This window comes from Glycine soja, chromosome 18, assembly GCF_004193775.1.
Source record: "Glycine soja cultivar W05 chromosome 18, ASM419377v2, whole genome shotgun sequence".
In the NCBI taxonomy this organism is placed as follows: domain Eukaryota; kingdom Viridiplantae; phylum Streptophyta; class Magnoliopsida; order Fabales; family Fabaceae; genus Glycine; species Glycine soja.
The window spans coordinates 54,546,010-54,565,371 of NC_041019.1; the positions used below are offsets into that span (position 1 = coordinate 54,546,010).

At 32.6% G+C, this 19,362-nt stretch overlaps 2 protein-coding genes across 2 annotated transcripts; one reads left to right on the top strand and one right to left on the bottom strand.

Annotated features, from left to right (window-relative positions):
- Positions 1 to 292: 292 nt before the first annotated feature.
- Positions 293 to 6,747, bottom strand: LOC114396366 (probable WRKY transcription factor 3). Its single transcript, XM_028358297.1, has 4 exons — positions 6,239 to 6,747; positions 4,575 to 5,299; positions 4,331 to 4,489; positions 293 to 848 (listed from the first exon to the last, which is right to left on the bottom strand). The coding sequence occupies exons 1-4, from the start codon at positions 6,632 to 6,634 to the stop codon at positions 566 to 568; spliced, it is 1,563 nt and encodes a 520-aa protein (XP_028214098.1). The 5' UTR covers positions 6,635 to 6,747; the 3' UTR covers positions 293 to 565.
- Positions 6,748 to 14,805: 8,058 nt separating this feature from the next.
- LOC114395363 (pentatricopeptide repeat-containing protein At3g29230-like) lies at positions 14,806 to 19,328 on the top strand. Its single transcript, XM_028357125.1, has 3 exons — positions 14,806 to 17,387; positions 17,572 to 17,706; positions 18,160 to 19,328. The coding sequence occupies exon 1, from the start codon at positions 14,872 to 14,874 to the stop codon at positions 16,684 to 16,686; it is 1,815 nt and encodes a 604-aa protein (XP_028212926.1). The 5' UTR covers positions 14,806 to 14,871; the 3' UTR covers positions 16,687 to 17,387; positions 17,572 to 17,706; positions 18,160 to 19,328.
- The last annotated feature ends 34 nt before the right edge of the window (positions 19,329 to 19,362 follow it).

A 19,362-nucleotide genomic window follows, 5' to 3' on the forward strand; every position in this document is an offset into this window, starting at 1 on the left:
CCAATATTCAGAATTACCTGTGGGATGCCTAACCCCATGGAACAATATATCTCAAATAAAAGTAGTAACTGGAACTATACTTCCCCTATTACACTCTATCCATCTCGAACCTAAACATTTATCCTGCTATCCTGCCAAAAGGTAGCTCATATGAAATGCATCTTTTTAAAAGAATATTCGTACAATAAATTAGAGATTTTGTTTTGTAATCATCACATTCATATAACATGAGTTAGTTGACAGTGGTCCTCAAATTATATTCAGCTCTTCAATTTCATTTGTAATCTAGAACTGCCCTTACAACTTACAAGGATTATTTTATAAATTATATAATAGTAATGTTCGTACATTAGTTGAAATGATATTCATACCTGTAAACAACATCTTATACAACCAATTCCATAATTTAGATGTACAAAAGGTGTTACATACAAAAACTAGAAAACAATAGACATTGCCAACTATGAGTAGTGACTACACCTTCATATCCATTTCATCTTCTAGGCAACTTCATTCTCTTCATTCTGTACTTGGACGTGGAATAAGTGAGCGTGGCACCAGAATTTTATACTATAATTTGCTCTTCTTTTAAGCGCAAATGTACAGGTCTTTGGTCATTACCTCCAAAATCCTTATCTTTAAGCAAAGGATGCTTCTCTGGCACGACATTATGCGGTTTTAATGGCATTGAATTGCTACTAGCTGTGCTGTGGCTGCTGTTTCTAGCAGCAGGTACATCATGATTATGTTTACCCTCATACGTGGTTATGACAGCTTTGGGGTCCGTCGAAGCTCTCTCAACATGCTTACGCACGTTGCATCCAGCACTAGTGCATTTGTAATAACTCCTGCTCACAGAATTTCAGTATCAGATTACTGGTTATGAAATTGTTGTCAGATAGAAAGAATGAGTGGACTGTGTCCTCGTACACATTGACAAAATGAAGTTTGTATATCTTCATAAACAATTTGATAGATACCCATTAGTAGTTAGTTAGTTGAGTTTATGTTAGTGAGGGAGATAGTTAGTTAGGTAAGTTGTAGGGGTGGCAAATGGATGGATCACATCAATCTTAATATGTATATGTATCCTAATCAATCGGATCAAAAAAATCCATTTTCATCCATTAAAAATTATTTAATGAATCCAATCGATTTGAAAAAAAAAATCCATTTGATCCATCTAGTAACACTTTTTTCATGGATAAATATTCATCCAAAATATATATATTAAAACTTTAATTATTTTTAGTTCAAAAATAATATATTTTAAAAAATTCACAATACTTTCTAAAATAATAATAATAGCCCAAACAAAAGGCATCTATACTTCCAAAAGGTTGTTTTCGACAAACCTCGACCAAGGCTAATTTTTGGCCGAGATCGGTCGAGATTATTTTAGGGCTGACTTCGATCGATGATGTTTTTTTGGTCGCATCGAGTAAGTTTTTTTTTTATCGATGTTAGCTTCGGCTACTTTTCAGCCGATTTCAGCTAGGGATATTTTTTTGTTCGAGGTCGACTAGGATTTTTCGGTCAATGTCAATCAGTGATGTCTTTTGATCGACATCGACTAGGTTTTTCAGTCAACGTTGGTCGGGACAAGGTTTGTTGGTCAATGTTAACTAAGGCTATTTTTTGGTCAACGCCAACCGATGATGTTTGTTGGTTGACATCAACCATGGCTATTTTTTTGGCCGATGTGACTAGGTTTTTTTTAGCGATGTAGGTTGAGACAATTTTTTTTGTTAGTGTCGGTTAGGGTTTTATCAATCGACATCAGCTGAGACTATTTTTTTGCCAGTGTCAGCTAAGGTTTTCTGCCACAGTCGTTTTTTGTCGTCGTCAACTAGATTTTTCAGGACGACATCAACCAAGACTATTTTTTGACTAACGTAAACTAGGTTTTTTCAATTGATTGGCAACTGGGCAATTTTTCAGTAGACATCAAATAGGCATTTTTGGATTATGTTGGTTGATGATATTTTTTGGTCGACGTCAACCAAAAAATAGCCCCAACTAACATCAATCGGAGAAAAAACATTGATCAATGTCGACAAAAAGACACTAGCTGTTGTCAACAAAAAAAAATAGCCATGACCAATTTCAACAAAAAATTCTAATTGAAGTCGGCCAAAAAAATGGCCTTGATAGACATTGACCGGAATGAAACCTTAGCAAACATCGACCAAAAATAGCTTTGATTAATGTTGACTGCAAAACATCATCAATCGACGTTAACCGAAAAACTCTAGAAGATATCAATGAAAAAAATAGCCCAACCAAAGTCGGCCAAAAAAAACTCTAGATAACATCGTCTAAAAAAATAGCATCTGTCGGCATCGCCTAAAAAATACCATCAGCCGATGTCGGCCGAAAAAACTCTGGATGACATCAGCCAAAAAATAACCCCAACCAAAGTTAGCTAAAAAAACTAGCCCACAATGTCTCAAATATAGCATCGACCAACATCACCTGAAAAACATCATCAGCTGACGTCAACCAAAAAAACTCTAGACAACATCAATAAAAAAATAGTCCCGACCAAAGTCAGTAAAAAAAACCCTAACCAACATCTTCCAAAAAATAGCATCGATCGACGCCAGCTAAAAAACATCATCAGCCAATGTCTATCTAAAAATAGCCCCAGTTGACATCAACCGATATCAGCCAAAATACCGGACTGATGTTTGTCAAAAAAATAGTCCCAACTGACAATGATTGGAAAAAATCCTAATCAACATTGGTCGAAAATTACTCACAAATTCTTTTATTATTAAGTTGGACCAATTTTGATTTAGTAAGTAATAATTAGAGGACCCATTGGATTTTAAAAATTAGTAGATGGACCATTAACCATCTATAAAATTAAATTGATGGATTTGGATCCATCCATTTTTTTTTCTTTTTTATAATGGATGGATACAAGATAAATGGATTCATTAGTCACCCCTCAGTTGGTTGAAGAAGTAAATCATGCTGCCAAGAGGGAGTGATATATAGTTATTTGGTAAAATAGAATTGGGGCTTGGGAGAGGCCCGGATATCTCAAATGTTCGAGGAATTCTTTGTAGAAATACACTCAATCAACGAAGAAAATCTATTTTCTTACATTTCTGATCCAGTTTCTATTACAATTATAGCATAAGCATCACAAGATGAGAACCCTAGCTTAAAGAAGGGAACAAACAAAACAACATTTCCAGTTGAAGTTTATCCTTTTCAGGGAGGGCCAGGGGCATGGGGAGAGGATTGAATCATGACAATAAGGTCAAACTGCTGGGCAACCCATATTGTAAGGATGTTAAAGGATTGAAGAACGAAACTTGAATATGATAATCCCATGATGAAAACAAGTAGTTACACAATGTCATACAGAAATGCATGAACCCATGTCAAACACTGACCAGGTGCTACTAATCAGAAATGCTGACTAATGCAACCAGAAACAGCACTAAAAGTATAGAACAACATCAATGTATGTAGGGGAATACGGCAGATTCTCCCAGGAAAGAATATCAATAGAGCAGAAAGTAAAAGAACATTATAAATATTTCAGACCCATATGAACACACACAATGCAGGAATAAAGACACATTTTTTCTGTGTACACAAGAGAAATTAATGTTTTTATTAAATTATAGGATGTCAGGATAAATTTCTCCATTTTTAAAATTAAAAACAAGATGGAAACTGAATTAACAACTAGAATATGTACAAAATAAATAGAATAAAAAAGTTCCTCGTGGAAAGCAAGCAAGTGGTTGTCTTAGTTACCAGATTCTTTCAGCAACTTCGCATATTACATACCAAATTTTCATCCCACTTAATAGATTCACTTAAAGAAAGTCTTGAGTTGCGACAATAATGTGAAGTGACAAACTGGATATTCATATCCATATGAATCCATACCCATACCGTATTCCCAGTGATTATTGGTGGACTTTGTCAAGTTATATTTCCAATAGTAATTTGTCAAGCATAACATTTGGGTTTATAGTCCCCCCAATCCCAATGCTTGCTTATAGTAAGTGACAGATAAAATCGTATAAATTATAATAGAGGCTGGGAGCCTTTGAAGCTGACACTCGGACACAGACAATCTTTGTAGTGCATTGAGAAATCAAAAGCAGAAAACATAATGAAGGGTTCTCATATGTTTGTTTAGCTTTATATCAATTAAGGTAATCAAACTCTATGCAGTTATTTATATGATTCCAAAGCAATAATTTGTTTCAGAATTAAGCACATTTTGTATTTTTGAAATATACGAACCTAAGAAGCTTTTAGAAGAAATATAGTAGCATATAAAAATAATTAAATTAATCACCTTGGATGAGGGTTTCCCTTCACCACTTTCTGGCCATACTTTCGCCACCTGTAGCCATCATCCAAAAGATCAACTTCACTTCTTGTTTGCACAATGATTTTGGATTCTGTGACAGTCTTCTGAGACAGAGGTACTTCAGAAACTCCAACATCAGTATTCCTGAAAAGCAGAAATTTAGCCTACATCATGAAGAATTATAGAAGTGGATAGCTGTATGATAAAGGATCAACATGGATAAACTTGCCTTCTCTTAGGGTTTGGCTCGCCATCATCTGCCTCTTCCCTATTATCTACAATACCCACTTCCTCACTCTCATTTGACCCAGGTAGAAGTTGCCTAGGAGCCCCTTGATTGGAGGTCTGGTCACTTTCAGGAACTGAAGAATTAGGAATGTTTTCACTTAACTTGTTTAATTGTCCAACCCAACCTTGTGAGTTTGACTCAGATTTGGGCTGAACAGTTACATTTCCATTTGAATCACTATTATCTTTGGCACGCCTATTTGCCTGAGGCTTTTCATGATTATGCTGGCCTTTATAGATAATTTCAGTTATGTGACCATCAGGAGCACGCTCAACTTTTTTCTTCACGACGCAATTCAGATGTGTGCACTTGTAATAGCTTCGTGGATACTCACTACCCTTAACCTGCTTCTGCCCATACTTACGCCAGTTGTAGCCATCATCTGCAGGTTTGTCAATGGCCTGGGAAGATGGTTGATATTTCTTATCAGCCTGTGAGAGTTCCGGTGCTTCAAGTTGAGCATTTCTAGGTTCTGATACACATGATACCACTTGCTGCTCTGAAGCTTCATTTAGAGCAAAAGACAGCTGCTGTACAGGTGGTTCAGTGGGAGCTGTTACTGAAGGCATCTGGTAATCAGCTTGCATATGCATATGAGATTGAGCTAGGACAGCTTGAGCTGTAACCTGTGCTAAAGCCTGTTGGTGGGACATCCCAAAGGGGCTCTGTATACATTGAATTGAAGAGATAGTGAAAACCTCAAACAAGTATATCCACCATCCCCAAGGCAAAAAGATCACATTGATAGTAATAACGAGAAAAAAACCCCAGCAGCACAACCAACAAATGATGTAATATGATACAAACCCTGCATAATTTCCCGGAAAAAGAAACAATTTTTTTACAAGGGAAAGACAGATCTTCAGTAACATTTATGAAATTTAGCACACAGTCAAGTAATGAATGAGGAGAACGCAAAGGTACAAACATTCGTTCTTAGAAGACAAATAAATCCAATCATTCAGCTCCATAGTCAACATAGACTTTGAAAACATCTCATTTGTTTTCACTAAGTGACTAGCACAGATTGTATTTCAGCCGCAAATTCCGTCTCAATTTTCTGTTGTTGCCAAAACACCCTATCAAAATTATCATCAAAGAGAATCAAGGTAATGCAACCAAAAATCATTTTACCACGACACATGATACCTCCAAAACTTTTGTTAGTGTGATCTAAAAATCCTATTCCTATGACTCCATTAATCCCTCCAATAATAGCAAAAGACTTCATTAATTCACATATTGAATGCACTAAACTCTAAAGATCAACTCCTTGTCTGCGCATAGGTGATTCCAAAACCCATAAATCCTTAGGCACTACTGAATCAGTCCATTAAACACATAACACATGTCACCTTACAGTTGTACTAAAATTCAGATCAAATCTGAATTGTTGAGAGTACCATGCTACTATCAGATTAAAAAAAAACACTGGTAAACCCCAAAATCACGAAACTTCAATCCCACATCCTCATCAACCGATCCCGTCCCCCTCTTTCGAAAAAATCACATCTTCACAAAAATCACCACACCCCTTTTGAAATTAATACACAAAATTTGTTCTTTTATGTTCTAAAAGTGCTATTATTGGTCAAATTAATCACCTGAGGGGAAAAGAAGCCAGGGGAGTTAAGAAACCCAGAAGGGCTCAACCCAGGTGGGACAGTGAAGACAGGGGAACGAGCAATGACCAAATTCATGGGTCTGCTCTGCTTGAACCCCTTGTGGGGCCCATCGTCGTCCTTGCCGGAGTTGTCGGCGGCGGATGCTGCGGCGGCGGAGAAGGCCATTGGGGAGGCCATAGCGCCGGCGAGGAGCTGCGAGAAGGAGCGGCAGTCGGCAGCGGCATCGGAGCCGAAGAAGCTGGAGACGAGGGTCATGGGGCCGGGGCTGGCGCCGCCGGCGGCAGAGAAGAAGGCCTCGGCGGAGGGACGCGGAGGGAGCGTGATGGTGGGGCGCGGATGCGGCGCCGTGCCGGAATCGGCGTTGGGAGTGTACATCGGTGGGAAATGGTGGAAGAAAAAAAAAAAAGAAGATGGATGGCAACTAAATGATGAGTTTCGTTTCGTGTTATCTTCAACACTCTGAGCGCAAAGTCCACTTGGTGTCCTGCAAATTCGATATTATTATTATTATTATTATTATTGGTATCGTGTTTGTTCAATGCTCTTTGTTTTCGGGTTTGGTTATTTTTCTTTTTGTTTGTTTTACGACATTCAACCTTTTTGCCGATTTTGACAACTATTGTTTTTTTAAATATAATACATTTTAATTATAAATTTTTTTAAAAATATTTAATTTAGTTGACAGTATTAAATTTATTAATAATTTCTTATTTTTCCAAATTATTTTTTATCTGTAACTTAAAATTAATATTTGACTTATTAGGATTTTGAACTTATTATATTAATTTTTTACCAAATTATTTTTTATATAATTAATTAATACGTGTTAGTCATTTTTCTCAACTCTTAAAAGAGAGAAAAAAATATTTTATTAATTTAACATTTATTATTTATTGACTACAAAAATTATACAGTAATTAAAGATATTGTGATAAAAAATTAATTAATACAAAAAGAAAATTGAAAGGAATTTTATAAAATGAAAAAAAAAAACAAGTAATTTGGCCTAAAAATAATTAATAAAAATATTTATTTTTGGAATTTTAATATTTGACCTTTATTAATTTTTCAAGTTTTATTTATTTAATAAATATTTTAGGAACTTTTATTCAAAATATCTGTTCAACTAATAATTAAAATTTATTTAATTATTCAAAAAGTTATTAAACATTTAATAAATAATTAAAATTTATTTAAAAATAATATTTTAATATATATACATTCATTTAAAAAGTTATATGTTTAATACTTGTATATTATGATTAAGTTTATTAAATCCAATAATTACTATATTTAACAAAAATAGCATAATGTTTGTATCACTAAGAGGTAATGGTGTAAAGGATATTTTGGTAATGATTTAAAAAAACGAATTTTAACAGAAAAAGAAATAGAGTAAAGTTTCATATACTCTAATTTGTTATGAATGAAAGTGTAAAATTCAACATAAGAAAGAATAATAATGTAATATTTCTTTTAGAGGAAGGAAATTTAATTTATTTAAATATTAATTTATAATTTTTTAATTTTATATGTTATTAGAAATTAATAATTTTTAAGAATTTAAATAAAATAAAAGAGAGAGATATCATCTCCCTTCAATATTTTGCCAATTTGGATTTTGTGAGCATTTTTTGGTAAGTCTCACAAAAGAAAATTATTTTTTTCCTATTACTCTTCTCAGATAAATAAAAATATATATATTATTCTCTTTCTTTTTATTTCCTTCTATTTTATTTCTATAAAATAGAAGGAAATTGAGAGTTCTATAAAAGAATATTCTAAAAATAATATATCAACTATAAGAGTTTGAGAAACCACCGTACAAGCAAGCTAGCAAACATGGTTTTGTTGGGATGTAAAAAAAAAATATAATGAAAAGAAACAAGAAAAGAAGAAAAGTTTTTTTAAGAACACATATATCCTCTTATGGAGGAGATCATGTTTGAGTCGAATAAAATAATTTGTTAAACTTAAATAATTTACGTAAATTGATTCCCGTGCTTATGCTTAGTAGTAGAAGAAAAGATTAAAAGTTAATAATTTGTTAAGCAAAATTTTAATAATGTTTAATTTGGGAGGGAAAAACAAGCTTTGAAAGTTAAAAGGGAGAAAAAAAGTTTTCTTCTCTCTTCAGAGAAAATATTTTGTGGGCTCCCGAACAAATTTCTTTCTCTTCCGAGTAATAAATTCTTGCAACAATAATACATGGATACTCAAGAGAAAAAAATATATTTATATATATATATATATATATATAATATTTTTATTATTTATCTTTTTCTCATCATATTACTTATCAATTATAAAAAAAAATGTAACCTATCATATATATTTTTTTTTTCTCTTTTATCTCTTTCTCTGTTTGAAAATACATTGACACGAATGAATCATGCATCTTTTATTTTTGTTATGCTAAACATTGAAATGCTTTAGAAATGTGTTACCTTTCATTAATAATTCTTTCTTCTATCTTTGTTAGATACAAAAAAAAAAAAAAAACAGATCATAGTTTAACGTCCCGGCATCATGGTCACAGTGGGACACCATGCTTTCACAATTCACAAACACATCATGGTTATGACTTGCCTGTTACAAGACCTTCAAGATTTTTAATGATAATAATAACTTCATTAAAGGGGCCCATTTAACATGGATAAAATATACTACCATTAATTAACGGTTACTAAATATTCTTTTGTACATTACAAGGATATTGTTCAAACTTTAAAGTAAGTTAGTTTTCAACTTCTTTTTTACACAGAAAAAGAATTCGTTGTGCTTTAAAATTATAGATATATATAGATTGAGCCAAATTAAAGAAAAAAAGCTAAAACACTGAAAACTAATTAGTACCTTGAGATCATAGATAGAGAAAAAAGAGAGAAATATTTATATGATAAATGATGAAATGTGATAGGAAGAGAGATAGAAAAAATTAAGATTGTGGAGGAGATATTTATTAGAGATGTTGAAATATAAATATTTCAAATTAAACCATATATATTATGTTAGATTGCCGTTTTCTTTGTCAGTTTTTGTAGTTACTTTCATATGCATCATAATAATAAAAAAAATTATAGGTTTAATTTGTAATCAAGTTGAAGGCTAAGCTATGTATCTCACCCACTCATAAAACAAGTTCTCTCTTACATATAATTTTTTTTACCACTATAATTAGGATTTGATAAGAAAACTTCAAAATATTTTACAATTTTTTATTCTTTAGATTGATAATGAAATTAAATCTAACTCGATAATACTTAAGATTTCATACCTTTCATACCTTTTTTAAGGATGTATTATATGAGAATCAAATCTAAGTCCAAGTAAATAAAAGTATTATCAACTCTCCTACCCTTAATAAGTCCAATTTGATACGTGTTTCATTTAGAAAAACAATATATATTTTTAATTTGCAAAACACACATTTTAGTTTTTGATAAAAAAAAAAGATGACATGTAAATATTTAGCTAGCATTAGTTGGAATGTCTAGCACTGTCATGTTGCCTTTCGTTTGTCACGTAATAAAAGTAGAGGCCATAAAAACTAAAAATAAAAACCAAACATACAAATACTACAAATAAAAAAAATGAATTTACAATAATTAAAATTGAAAAAAACATTAACTTACATAAAATAATTTCATATTTACGCCTAAAAAAACTGAGTAAGTTTCTTCATATTTCTTCTTGTTTAAATTCTACACTAACTCCTCTTATACAATTTTTTCTTTAAAAAAAACATTACATTATATACTTTGGTAGAGAAGTTACTATTTTTTTTCTATTGAGTGAGAAGTTACTATAAACAGTAAGGAAACAAGAAATTACATGTCATCTCAAGAAATTTCTTAAGAAGCATCAATATAATTTTATTCAAAATATTTTTTATACTAGTGCCAATTGCCAAGAATACGTCAGTCTCAAACCAACACACGAGTGCGTGAGAGAGAGAAAATGTTGTAATGCATCTAAACATTGAAGACTACTTTAGAAAACTTTTTGCATGCATAACGATTACTTACTTTTTTACTGGACCAAATTAAAATCATGTAAAATTAAATGCATATCCTAACTAAAACAAAATTTTATTTAAAATCAATTAATTTAATTTTCGTAAGAAAAAATATTCTAAGGACCTGGAAGATAGTTTTCTTTTGATAATACGGAACTGGGTAGGTGTACGTGCAGCAAGTTAAATCATCAATTCAACACCCTGGAAAGTTGTTGTGTGTTTAAAATTGACTAAAAAAAGGAAGTGTTAAATGAAGACAGGGTTGAAATGCTAAAAAAGGAAGTGTTAAATCTGAAAAAGAAAAATTCGATCTTTTTAATTTTCTTTATATTTAAATTAAAATACACAAATTTAAAGTGACTCACTCTCTCTGTCTCTTTTTTTTTTTTTTTGATGAAACGATCTCACTCTCTTTATTAAACATAACCAATCTTTTTAATTTTCTTTAATAAAATGTGTGTTTTAGCAAAAGAATTTCTCTTTCAACTATCTCAAGTTATCATTTTTTATTTATATATTTATTTTTTTATCGTTTATCTCTTTCAATTTATCTTCTTTTACTTCATATTTAAATTAAATTTCAACATTTATTTTTAAAATCATTAACAGTTAAAAATAACTCTATATAACAATTTATATTGTTCATTGGAAATTTTAAATATAGTTTATATATAAATATAATTATTTATTATAAATTTTATTCATATAAAATTAAATATTTTTTATTTAAATATCCATAGACTAAAATACTAATTATATTAGAAATTAGGACACACATATTGGTAGGCATTTTTAATACGCATTTCAGTAGTGTCGACTTTGTCGAGCTTAATAATTGTCTGATGGAGAAGGTTATTGAATAAAAAAACTAATAGAAAAGTAACTTTCCACAATAATTAAGGGAAGCCAAATGTGCTATTGTGATAATCACTTCTCAATGCAGTAAAATTGAAGTTGTATACTCATATAGTTCACGCGAGTACGTTATAAAGTTAGTTTAATTGAACGAAAAATACTTGATTGATGTATTTTTAAGAATTAGAGACCTAATTAGAAGACCTAATTGTATTTCTTTTACTTTAGCCGGAGCATATGAGAGCATGCATGTAGTTTTTTTCTTTCTTTCTCTTAAGCATGTATATTACCTAATTCAGTACTGATATACATTAATTAGAATGTGTTAATTATTTTTGTCAAAAAAAAAGAAAATGTTAATTCTCTATGATACAATGAAACTTTTACTAAGAAAAATATTTACATTTAACATCTGATATTGCCATGAATAGAATTAAAAAATAAAATAAAAATATACTAGACAGCTACGAATAAATAAGTCATCTAACTAAAGTAGCAATAAATACAAATGAATGCCAGCTAAAGGGACCAACGAGTACTGTGGTCCTCAATAGAACACCAAGTGGACTAAATATTAAAACCACATTAAATTGAGTTCACTATCACGCACTGTCAGCAAAATGATATTAGTAATTGGTACCCCAAATGCACTGTTTGATTCTCCTTTAAGTGTGTGAAATTTTTAGGACACGTTTATTTATTTTCTTCTTCACTCAGTGCAAATGTCACATGATAATATATAAGATAAAATTGAATAAAATTTAACGTATTAATGTAATATATCAATCTTACTATCATATATATCATTAAATTGTATAGTAAAAAAACTATAAATCTTGTTCCGGTATATGATTAAATGTCAAAAAGAAAAAAAATTGTGTTTTTTTTGTTAAGAGTAAAACTCGATCTTAATTTTATCTTTGATAATTGATAGAGTCGGCTTATCAATTCTAGTCAATTTGGGTGTTACTTTTAAAACAATAAAGTTTCTACAGTCTTAATTAATTTACATATATACTTCATACTTGTATGCATTATAATTATAATAATAAACAATAAAGTTGAGTTTGTATAGATATATAAACAATCTACACCACTTAAAAATTTGTTAAAGTTCCACACAACTGAGTGGAATTAACAATGTTTTCTTCTTGGATTTACTGTTTTAATTTGTTTAGTTGGTTAGAGGTGGGAGAGAAAACAAGCAAGTGTGTGAGACTTGTTGTACTTTGCTCCTTAAATATGTGATACTGTTTCGTATAATGCAAGTTGAGTTTGGTGAGTTGATGAAATTAATACCACACCACATTGCCACTGGCTTGCTAATTGATTCACAATTGGCAATATTTGGCAGCAATCACACATATAAACGTGCTTCCAACATCCAAGCAAGTTGCCAAATGGTACTTTCCTTATCACTTATCAGAGACTTTCGGTACTCAGTATCAGGCGTGAGACTCAACCCTACCTCGTCAACACACATCAAAATTATTGGTTAAATTATTCACTTGAGTTTTAAAAATTGTTTCTATTGTAAAGAATAGTTTTATAAGAAAAAAATTGTAGGTTTATAGGATATTTGGAAACTCATTGAAAATATGTAGAGAAATGATATGTTTTGAGATGTACAAATTATAACTATTAGTTTTTAAAAATCACATTCAAAACATAGAAAATCACCTTCAAAACACGAAACTAAACATGCTTTTATTCTCTACACATATATAAAAGGTAAGTTTTCTTCATACCGTTGAGAATACTAGAGAAAACCTTTGAACTGTATAAAACCATTATAAAAACTTCTAGCAACAACAAATTGTCACAGATATAAATTAGAGACTAGAGTTTACAATTTTTTTATATATAAGGACTAAAGCTTAAAATAAACATAATTATAAAGATCACATGAATATATGCTTTCGTAATCATCTTTGTTTTTAAAATATAAACTTCGCTATACAAAAGTTTCATAGGATTTGATTGTGGGTTATTGAAACCCGTACACAAGGGAAATTGTTAAACCATTCCTTCTAATGATATGTTATGTTATCATTGACTAATCGTCATCAATAATTTATAATATGATGTGTATACATGGAAAGCTAACCAACTGACAGCTTTCTTTTCTATCCTCCAAAAAAAAAAAACAAACAGCTTTCTTTCCTTGTGTACGAAAATGATTTATAAGAATTATTACGGTACGAAACTTACGTATTTTCTCTTAATCAGTGTTATTAGAACATTATTTCAAAAAAAAGTATCCTTAAGACTAAAAAAAACTTTAAAAAGAAATATATTTATTAAAATATATAAAATTGTGTTATACAATTTTTTTTTACATTTTCTTATGTTTTTACAATAAATATTTATTCATTTTAGTTGTTTAATCAATATCCTTGACTAAACCTCCGAGAATAATATCAAACAATCAATAATTTTTTCTTTTATTTTGATATTTATACCTTCTTATTTCAAAAGCTTATCATTTTCGTTATTGGACATAATTTTTAACTTTTTTATTTATTTAAGATGTTGAACTTGTCCCATTATATTCACTTGTATGAAAACTATGAGAAATAAATGTTTAAAACAAAAAAGGCAACAAACATGTTAAAAGGTGGGAAAAGTGAGCCTCATGAATAAATAGAAAAAAAATATAATATTAGATTTTTGGTTTTCCAATTACTAATGGGACTCACTTTTCACACCATTTTTATCATATTTGCTTTCCTTTTTCTCTAAAAATTAGTTTGTTCCAATAATTTCATGCTTATAAATATAATAAGATAAGTTTCACATTTTAAATTAATCAAAAAATGGTTTAAAGTTGTGCCTAAAAATAAAAAATGATGTTTCTATAGTTTGTTTTCCTTTTTGTTTAAAGTTGTACCTAAAAATTGAAAATAATAAGTTTTTGATAAAGGATTAATGTGTCGTTAACTAAATAAATATGAGACCATTTCATAATTTTTAAAATTTAGGAAACCAAATTAAAAACAAGAAATAAATTAAGTGATAATTCTTATATCTGGACCTAAAAAACTGTTAAAACAATGACACACAACATACCTACACACTTACATGTGACAACAAAACACTTTATCAATCATATTATAAAAAACTTAACAACAAATATTAAATATGCTAATAGAGAAATCATTAAAATGAAATATGCCACGTGATATAAATACATAGAAAAATTGAAAAATCCAACAACTACTAAATTGACAAATAAAGAAATTATGAGAAATCAAAACAACATGCGATATACATACAATTTTCAATATATTTATCGTTCTTCTTGCTCTAAAATTAATATGGTAGTAATACGAAATTCTGACATAAAGATCAATTTAGTCAAATTCATACACTTTAAAAGATTGAAGTGAAACTTTGTGCATGGGAAAAAAAAAACTAAAACAAGATATATTTTATAATTTATAAATACTAAAAACATCAGGAATTTTCAGTGGTTAAGAAACTGTTATAATTCAAATAGTTAGTAAACAAGTCAATCGAGTTGATGATTGCTTCACAAGAACATTTAGGTATCATGCTAGTCCACATACCACATGTATTTGATTTCAGTCCACAGTATTCAATTGAATCATAATATAAATTTCTTATTCTAAAAAAATAAACAGTACTAAAAACATATAATAAATAAAAAATCAAATTGTAACGTAAGGATAGCGTCGTAGTCGTTGGTGCCCATTTGCTATGCACTGTGTGAGTGGCGATGCAAATGCAAGTTCCGGTGGGAGGGCGAGTCCCCACATGGTTCTCTCGGCGAAGACTCCTCGAAGAGAAGCTCTGCGACCTCCACAAGTGCACCAATTTGGACTCTGTGAACCAAATCCACGCCCAAGTCCTCAAAGCCAATCTCCACCAAGACCTCTTCGTCGCTCCCAAACTCATCGCCGCCTTCTCCCTCTGCCGCCACCTCGCCTCCGCTGTCAACGTCTTCAACCACGTCCCCCACCCCAACGTCCACCTCTACAACTCCATCATCAGAGCCCACGCCCACAACAGTTCCCACCGTTCTCTCCCCTTCAACGCTTTCTTCCAAATGCAGAAAAACGGACTCTTTCCTGATAATTTCACGTACCCTTTTCTCCTTAAGGCTTGTTCTGGCCCCTCCTCGCTTCCTTTGGTCCGAATGATCCATGCCCATGTTGAAAAAATTGGTTTTTATGGGGATATCTTTGTGCCCAATTCGCTTATTGACTCCTACTCCAGGTGCGGGAATGCCGGGCTTGATGGGGCCATGAGCTTGTTTTTGGCCATGGAGGAGAGGGATGTGGTCACTTGGAACTCCATGATTGGTGGGTTGGTCAGATGTGGTGAGTTGCAGGGTGCGTGTAAGCTGTTTGATGAAATGCCTGACAGGGATATGGTTAGTTGGAACACCATGTTGGATGGGTACGCCAAGGCGGGGGAGATGGACACGGCGTTTGAGCTGTTTGAGAGAATGCCTTGGAGGAATATCGTCTCGTGGTCGACGATGGTTTGCGGGTATAGTAAGGGTGGTGACATGGATATGGCGAGGATGTTGTTTGACAGGTGTCCGGTGAAGAATGTGGTGCTTTGGACAACAATAATAGCGGGATATGCTGAAAAGGGGCTTGCGAGGGAGGCAACGGAGTTGTATGGGAAAATGGAGGAGGCTGGGATGAGGCCCGATGATGGGTTTTTGCTTAGCATTCTGGCGGCGTGTGCTGAGTCTGGAATGCTCGGATTGGGGAAGAGAATTCATGCGTCTATGAGGAGGTGGAGGTTTAGATGTGGCGCTAAGGTGTTGAATGCGTTTATTGATATGTATGCCAAGTGTGGTTGTTTGGATGCTGCCTTTGATGTCTTTAGTGGAATGATGGCAAAGAAAGATGTGGTGTCTTGGAATTCCATGATCCAGGGGTTTGCCATGCATGGACATGGCGAGAAAGCACTTGAGCTCTTTTCTTGGATGGTACAGGAAGGTTTTGAGCCAGATACGTATACATTTGTTGGCCTTTTGTGTGCTTGCACTCATGCTGGCCTTGTTAATGAAGGGCGTAAATACTTTTATTCAATGGAGAAAGTATATGGGATTGTTCCTCAAGTTGAGCATTATGGTTGTATGATGGACCTTCTTGGACGCGGGGGACACCTAAAAGAAGCTTTCATGCTTCTGCGCAGCATGCCTATGGAACCAAATGCCATTATATTGGGTACTCTTCTGAATGCTTGTCGGATGCATAATGATGTAGATCTTGCAAGAGCTGTGTGTGAACAGCTGTTTAAGTTGGAGCCATCGGACCCTGGGAATTACTCCCTTCTGTCAAATATTTATGCTCAAGCAGGAGATTGGATGAATGTTGCCAATGTGAGGTTACAAATGAAGAATACAGGAGGTGAAAAGCCTTCTGGGGCTAGTTCCATAGAGGTAGAAGAAGAAGTGCATGAATTTACTGTATTTGATCAGTCGCACCCTAAATCAGATGATATATATCAGATGATTGACAGATTAGTACAGGACCTCAGGCAGGTTGGATATGTTCCAATGATACATCAGTAGAGATGAATGAAAATCAAATTGGTTGCATTATTATGTAAGCACAGCTGAAATGATGCTTCAAGGAATGAATATGATTTTTTTAGTTGAGCACAGTGCATTGCTGGTTTACTAAAAACAAGTAAACAAATCATTGTATTCATCACTACCACTGGTTTAGCAACAAAGTTGTATGCATGGCTCATGGCTGAACCTATGCTTCTGGTGCAAGCATCACAGTACGGATCCCAAAAGCTCTGCTTGCAGCATGGCGTGATATCTCTTGCATGATTTTGCCTAACACAGTAATTGCTTGGTTGTTACAGAATGAATCTCTTTGTTGGTTTGGTGATCCCAACTTTGTCAGAATTTACATGTCATCAGTTGGTTGTTCGATTTTGTGTTAGGAAGTTTTTTTACGGTTTTACCTTTTAAATATGTTGGGGAGATTGAAAGAAAGACTATAATATTGATGAGCAGGCAAAGAACAAGGTTGTATGCATGGCTGAACCTATGCATCTGTTGCAAGCATCATCTGCATTCCTACTAACGCTGGCAGGAGCTCTGTTGTAAAGTCAAAGAAAGGGAAAATTGTGTAGAGAAAATGCTCTAGTTCTTCCTGTCTACCACTTATTGTAAAAAGAAGCTACACTTAACATATGTATACTGGGTGACAATTCGACTCTTGACTCTACCAATATTTCTGTGTACTGGTTTTTGGCATGGTACCAATCCGGCCCTTTTTATTAAACTTGAAACATCTACTTTTGCAAGTTTATTTCCAGAGCTACTTGCTACCTCTAATCTACACGTTGTTCTACATTTGTCATTTTTGTTTTTCTCGGTGTTAACTTCTCTCAGCCTATGCTTCTTTATTTTATCTCTGTTCATTTCTCTTGATGACCACAGATCTCGTGATGACTAATTATGCCAAAGTGAATTGTGCAAGCCTTCATTTTGGATAATGGAATGTAAATGGATACCATGTTCGTTTTTGTTGATGTTGATAATACTTTTCTTCCCTTCGTCTTCTCTCTCTAGACCGTAAGTACTTCGAAACCCCTTTCTTTTTCTGCAATAGATCTTATTCTATACATTGATGCTTTTTCTTCATTTATTTGACTTTGTACATTCTTTAGCATTTGGTTGCTAATCTGACTAATAAGACTTTGGATTAGGAATTATTTTTCTTTTAGTTCATAAATCTTCCATTCATGCAACTAGGAGGAAATATTATCACATCATGGTAAGCTCAGTAGACTACAGCATAGACTGTATAAGTAGAACACATTCATTCCTCACAATATTGAGTATTTATTCTTAGCCAAGCAGTCCATCAGGAAATTGCATATATTATTCTTTCTAACCAAACAGTCACTGCTGATGAACTGATAGGGAATGACATTGCATGCATAAAGTCTGTTTCATAGTCTGTTTCATACATAGTATGCCATTGGAATCACTTCATGGTAACTATTAGTTCCTTTCCCTTTTCAGAAGATTCTGTTACAGCATGTCCGTCCTACTCCTAACAAATTACTTTATAGATGATCTTTGGATCCGTCAATGACATTGCACATTTGACAAAAAAGAAATGAAGGTGAAATTATATTTTGGCATGCCAAATAGATGCTGTATAACGACTGGCATCGTTGCTCATTAATTTTTATAATGGCATTTCATGTATTTTGGATATGAGATTCGTCTTGTTCTATTAATTTATTCCAGTTTGAGTTGTTTTGCTTAAGCCAATCCTTCTATTAAGTAAGCCCCATGAGTCATGACCCAACAAAGGGCCACACAAATAAAATGGAAGGTGCAAGATACAAGTTGGGAGGTTCAAGATCTTTTATCAGGTAATTGACTTGTTTTGAATGATAAGACAATTAGCAAATCCCTACCCTTGCAGAGCATAAGAGATTCTCATTGGAGGATTTTAGTGGTAATCAAATACATGTTTATTGTTCTTGGGCTAACGCAGAATAGCCATGTGTACAAAGAAAACTTTATTTGGAGAAGTAAAATTCATTTTAATGATCTTTATGCTTTAATAGATTAGTCTCATGACTTGAAATCATGGACAATTGGAGATACTTTGCTTTGAGCAAAAGTATACTCACATAAATTATGTTAACTTAGAACTTGACGCACATATTACCTAACCTTGATTGAAACCAATCCAAGTTTGAATAAATAATTTGTTTAAAATATCAAGAATAAAAAATAAATTCTTCTTAAAACGTATCATCAACACAAACCTTCCTATTAATCCATCGATATTGCAAATTGACCCATTCGGTCATTCTTAGATAAGAGGTCAATTCCAGAGTAATCCAACACTAATATACCTCTCTAGTTTAATGCTGCCTATGTTCTCTCTCTCTTTTTTTTTTATCTGTGAATCCCACGTGTCCCCTTCTCTATAATGATGAATATCCACAAGTTGAAAACATTTTCAAAATTGGAAGTTGGTGCACAAACAAGTGGCATAGAACCTGACACATCACACAAAAAGTTTTTGATCCATCCAATACCCCCAAATAAAGTTCCCGGGAACCCTAAGTGTTGGTCATCCTATGTGGCATTTGTCAAAGTTTATCCACTGGCCCATACTTTTGAGACACCCAACTTGGATTAGATGCCCTTGTTAAAAAAAAAAAAAAAAACAAAGAGATGTAGATGTCGTAGAACTATGTGGTG

Coding starts and splice junctions, on each gene's coding strand:
- LOC114395363 (XM_028357125.1), top strand. CDS start 14,872: ATGCAAATGCAAGTTCCGGTGGGAGGGCGAGTCCCCACATGGTTCTCT.
- LOC114396366 (XM_028358297.1), bottom strand. CDS start 6,634: ATGTACACTCCCAACGCCGATTCCGGCACGGCGCCGCATCCGCGCCCC. Junction 5,300..6,238: donor CTGGCTTCTTTTCCCCTCAG/GTGATTAATTTG, acceptor CAATGTATACAG/AGCCCCTTTGGGATGTCCCA. Junction 849..4,330: donor AAGGGAAACCCTCATCCAAG/GTGATTAATTTA, acceptor TTCTGTGAGCAG/GAGTTATTACAAATGCACTA.